The following is a 5,021-nucleotide window of genomic DNA, read 5'->3' as shown; positions in this document are numbered from 1 at the left end:
CGTAGAGCACCTTTAAAGCAAGTTATGTTATTCAAGTGTGAATGGTTTGATCCGGCATTAAATATTGGTGTTAAGGTGCATAATCAGTATAAATTGGTCGATGTTAATCATCGTCGCCGATTTAAAAAATATGAACCTTTTATTCTTGCGATGCAAGCAACTCAAGTGTGTTATATGTCTTATCCTAGCACAAAGAAGGACAAGGATGATTGGTTAGCTATATTAAAAGTCAACCCTCGAGATGCCATTGAATTACCTGACGAGTGAGTGATCACAATACCAGAACCAAATCTTCCATTTCAAGTTGAAGAAGTTGAATTTCATGAGATAGATATGAATATTATTGTTGATGAAACTATACTTATGCATGATCCAAATGGGGAGGCAATTGAAATGGATGAACCAATGGATTACGGATTGTTTCCAGAGCATCATGAATTAGATGAAGAATTTACAGAAGACGAGTATGAAACTGAGAATGAATCTGAAGAGGATGATGAGGAGTTCGAAGAAGAAATAGATACAGACTAGTGTATTCATAGTAATGTGCTACAATGTCTTTAATGACGTTTGTTTATAGTAATATGTTTTGGATGTTATTTGTTTCTTGTGGAAAAACAGTGCTTGATTGTTGTATCTTTTATGTGCTTTGCAGCTCTAATTTCTTAAATCTACTAGTATCTTTTTGTGTATGACATGCTTCAACTTTGGTTGAAATTTTTCTAAATGTACCTCATTTTTAGCATGAGCAGGTAAACTCAAGAAATAAGATAGTTGTTTATATAGTTGGAAGGCATTCTCAAACTTCTGTTTTTCCTACTGCTGGACATTCTCAAGTTCAGTTTGGTCCATGACATGTGTGAAAGAATCTGAATATTTCTTAAAAGAGAGAAATTCTTTAACTCAGTTTTTCTTTCTGCTGCCGAATTAGTGTGTGCTTGCACTATTATTATTAATATACTATGAATTTCTGTATCAAAGAGTTCATATAATATCTTCAATTTTTTCCAGGTTGGAACCTTCAAGTACTTTCTCTAACCGAATATGCGAGTCTTTCAAAATTAGCTTGATCCCAAGGGAACTAATTGGAAAAGTGTCCCACAAGAAACAAAATATTTTTATCTAGTGTAATTCGAGGTATAATATTTCAGCATTTTAATTAAAAAGGTTCATCAGTTTTATAGTTTGGATACTGATGTTGTTATTTATAAAACTATTTCAGAAGGAATTCTATTGGGATCCTTCCATTGATAGTCAAGTGAAGATACAATGGCGAAGGAAGGGAGCGAGAAGGTACGGTGATTTCATTTCTGTCTTAAAGAAAGAAGGAAAACGGCCAAAATATATTTCAGAAGAAATATGGGAAAGTTGGATGAGTATTTGGAAGAAACTTGAGGTTATTGAAAAGTCAAAAATAAATTACAAGAAATCGGTTGTGGCGGTCATAATGCAGTTGCCAAAGGAACTCAACACGGGAGGCTCTATTACCATTGGAGAGCATCGTAAGAGACTTGTAATTATATTTTCACGTACCCTTCATTTACTTGTGTCACAGTGACTATTTGCAATTGAGTTAGCATTCAAGTTTTATCTCTAAGGATTTTCTAGAATTTTGTGAACAAGAAAAAACATTTGTTAATGTCGATGTAGTGCTGATGTGGATGTGTCTCCTAGCTAACCTTACTTTGTTATGAACTAACAAATATGGTCTTGAATTACACTATACCATACTTTTATATTTTCATGTACTTCATTTTTTTTTCTGGTATAGGCTATTAAAAATGGTCACGATCCAACACCAAGTGAGATACATTTGCATGTCCATGCACATGGTAATGATGGAAAATCTTTTGTTGGTGAACGAGCTCGAATCGTGCATGTAAGTTCAATATTATTACTGCTGATCCCAATGTGCTTTCTAATCTCTTCATTTGTGGCTGGTGTTATTAGTTTCAATTGTTGTGTTCTTTTCAGTCTTGGTCCACTGTTCATTATATCTCTTCTTACTGTTGATAATACATGAGTTGATGATCCTAGTAATGCCTATATCTCTTCTTACTTCTCAAAAATCTGAAGGTTCTTGCCCCTTTTGGTGACATCTCTTCAAAAGGGAATGGAGATTTCTTGTGAACTCAATTTCTTAATTTTATATTGTTGTTGTGTTTATTTTATACAAATCTAGATAAAATGTTTTATCTCGATCTAGCAAGCATTCCCCTTTTCAAGCTTCATTGTTATTGTCGGTATTGATTTTGATTAGAATAAGTTGCAGGTGCTTCCCCTTTATTTTCGTTCTAGCTTCTGTTATTTTTTATTTTGATTTTGATTGGAACACAATTGATCAGAGTAGCTAGACATTGTAGTTGTTTCCCAAGGGATGCAATTGTTTTCTGGCATTCTGGAAGCCTGTCAGCAACCACTGTTAAATCCTCCTGCTAATGACAAAGTTCACAGACCATTATTATTTTTCTTCTTTTTTATTCACATCAATGTGTCTATACAGAAATGAAAAACAACACAAGATAGGTTTAGAGAAAGAACTATCTGTTTTATTTTCAGTTCACCATTTGAACCTTAGCTTCCTGGGCTCTTTTACTATGCTCATTTATGTTTTTTTATGCTTTCCAACTGCTCTTTGCTGGCAGTTTATGTTGTTTGAGTGCTCAAATCCCTTTCTATAATCTTTATTTTCAGTTCAATTTTGAGAGTTGTGCTCTCCTTCTCTAGACTTAAGCTTGACAAAGATATCAGGATCAGTAGAAGTAGGAATTGTAGTTGTTTCTCAAGTGCAATTTTTTCAGATTTCAATTAATTTTTCTCAATTTCAATCTGTTAAGAAGATCATAATTTAAACATGTACTAGAATTCATATTTTTGTATTTGATGGAAAAAGATAATATACTAGGTCCATAGTTGAAGATAAGCCTCCGTCTCATCATTTAAACTAGAAGCAGACTTTGCAATCAAAGCTTCTCCTTCCATAGAAATCTCGCTTTCCACCTTCCAATCCAATCCTGGACTGAGCCAGCCACACAATATGGCGACTCCACCAATTGTGGCCTATTTCTAGTGTCATTGCTGCTAGGACCATAACAGAAGATACATGTAAGTCTTCCTACAACATACATAACTTCTTCAGTAATGGGTCTCCACTGCTCAGCATATGAAAAATTAATTTCCAGACCAACACTAAGTCCTCTTAGGATGTGCACTGTACGAAAAATTAATTCCCAGACCAACACTAAGTCCTCTTAGGATGTGCACTGTACGAAAAATTAATTCCCAGACCAACACTAAGTCCTCTTAGGATGTGCACTGTACGAAAAATAAGTATATGCATATTTAATTCGCCAACTGGTTCAACTGTCAACTCTTATCACCACGTGAATGAAGGAAAACCAATGTTGTTAACTGCCAATATACTATTGTTTCCAAAGGTGGGGAATTATGGTTAAACAATAGGAAAACTACTGAAGTTTACTAGGTGAAAGACATTATCTGTGGTTTTGGAATATCACAAGTAAAATTATGGATTAGGATCTTGACTGCAGCAACTAGGAAAGAAAGACATTTTCCTTTCCGCAGCCTAGCAAATTAGGAAAGAAAGATCTATGTTTTCTGACCCTCAGACTTATCTAACCATTCTTTCAACTTCTCAAGTTCTACCCTCATACTTATCTGACCATTCCTCAACTTCTCCAGCTCCTCTCCTAGATTATTGTTCACGAGATCAACATGAGGACTAGTATTGATTTGTAATTCTTCTTTCAATACATTTCAGTCAGTGCTTTTTATGAGTTGTGTTCTCCTTCTCTAGACACTTAAGCCTGGCAAAGATATTGGGATCAGTAGAAGTAGGCATTGCAGTTTAAATAGTTGTTTCTCAAGTGCAGTTTTTTCAGATTTCAATATTTGGTGTTGATCTGGAATTCCGCTTTCGATATTTGATGTTGGTTTGTTCAAAATTTACTCACGTGAACTTTGTTTTGCACAGTTTGTCTGTTTTTATTCTTAGACCTTTTTAAATGCATAATTTTTTAAACACATGAGAACTCATTGCTGTTAGTTGAGTCTGGATGTGTCTATTGTTGTTATAAATAAATAATTTCACTATTTTCACTCTTTTGCAGGAAAAATATGAAGAAATATTACAGAACCAAACATAAACTCAATCTGATGTTGAACAATGGAAAGCATATTATCAAGCAGCGGGAGGGGAAAATAAAAGAAGGATATATGGTCTTGGAGCTCAAGAAAAAGTATTTTATGGACCAAATTTTCGTGTCTCTTCTGGATCTGATGCTTCTGGCACAGTACCATGTCCAAATGCTCAAACAACACCGACAGAAAATGTGGATGAGTTAGTGGTGCGAATGATTCCTTCGCTAACTAATCACTTGCTTCCTATATTTGTAGAGCAGATACGTGGTTTGATTTCTCCAGCCTCATCTCAGCCAGACTCTCCTACCAACCATCCATCAACTATTGCACCTGTAATTCCTTTTCCAACTGCAACAAATATCGATGAGGATCGGGCATCGGTTTCTGAGGAATGATTGTGGCTCTCTAGTCTCTCTTAGTTAGTTTTTGTTGGCTAGATTTTGTTGCAAATGCTTTCAGCTATATATTTTGCTTGAAATTTTATCATTGGGGATATTTTGAACTTAGTAATATAATTTTCACTTAGCTATGTACTTTGGATCTTGTAGAGTATTAATTTCTACGGATTAAGTTAATTTTATGATTATATAATATGTGTTTGAAAATGTGTATTTAATTACACAAATAAAAAATATTGATAGATTTGTGACAAATTATTTCGTCGCTAAATGAATGGAGATGAAATTAGCGACAAAATATTTGGTCGCCCTATATGATGAAACGATGAAATAATATATAAAATGAGGGATAAAATTTAAAATACACGACGAATTTTTTTGTCGCTAAAGAAATTGGTGACAAAATTAGCGACAATAATTTGGTCGCCAATATGTTGAGACGATGAAATAAGTTACAGGAAC

At 34.3% G+C, this 5,021-nt stretch overlaps 1 protein-coding gene across 1 annotated transcript; it reads left to right on the top strand.

The window, feature by feature from the left end:
* Positions 1-333: 333 nt before the first annotated feature.
* Positions 334-4,556, top strand: LOC107057909 (uncharacterized). The gene is made up of 6 exons (XM_015303040.1): positions 334-530; positions 656-677; positions 1,223-1,513; positions 1,772-1,879; positions 3,894-3,993; positions 4,210-4,556. The coding sequence occupies exons 1-6, from the start codon at positions 334-336 to the stop codon at positions 4,554-4,556; spliced, it is 1,065 nt and encodes a 354-aa protein (XP_015158526.1).
* Positions 4,557-5,021: the final 465 nt, after the last annotated feature.

This window comes from Solanum tuberosum, unplaced genomic scaffold (assembly GCF_000226075.1).
Source record: "Solanum tuberosum cultivar DM 1-3 516 R44 unplaced genomic scaffold, SolTub_3.0 scf00002, whole genome shotgun sequence".
NCBI classification, from domain to species: Eukaryota; Viridiplantae; Streptophyta; class Magnoliopsida; order Solanales; family Solanaceae; genus Solanum; species Solanum tuberosum.
This window is presented reverse-complemented; position numbering and strand designations above follow the sequence as displayed.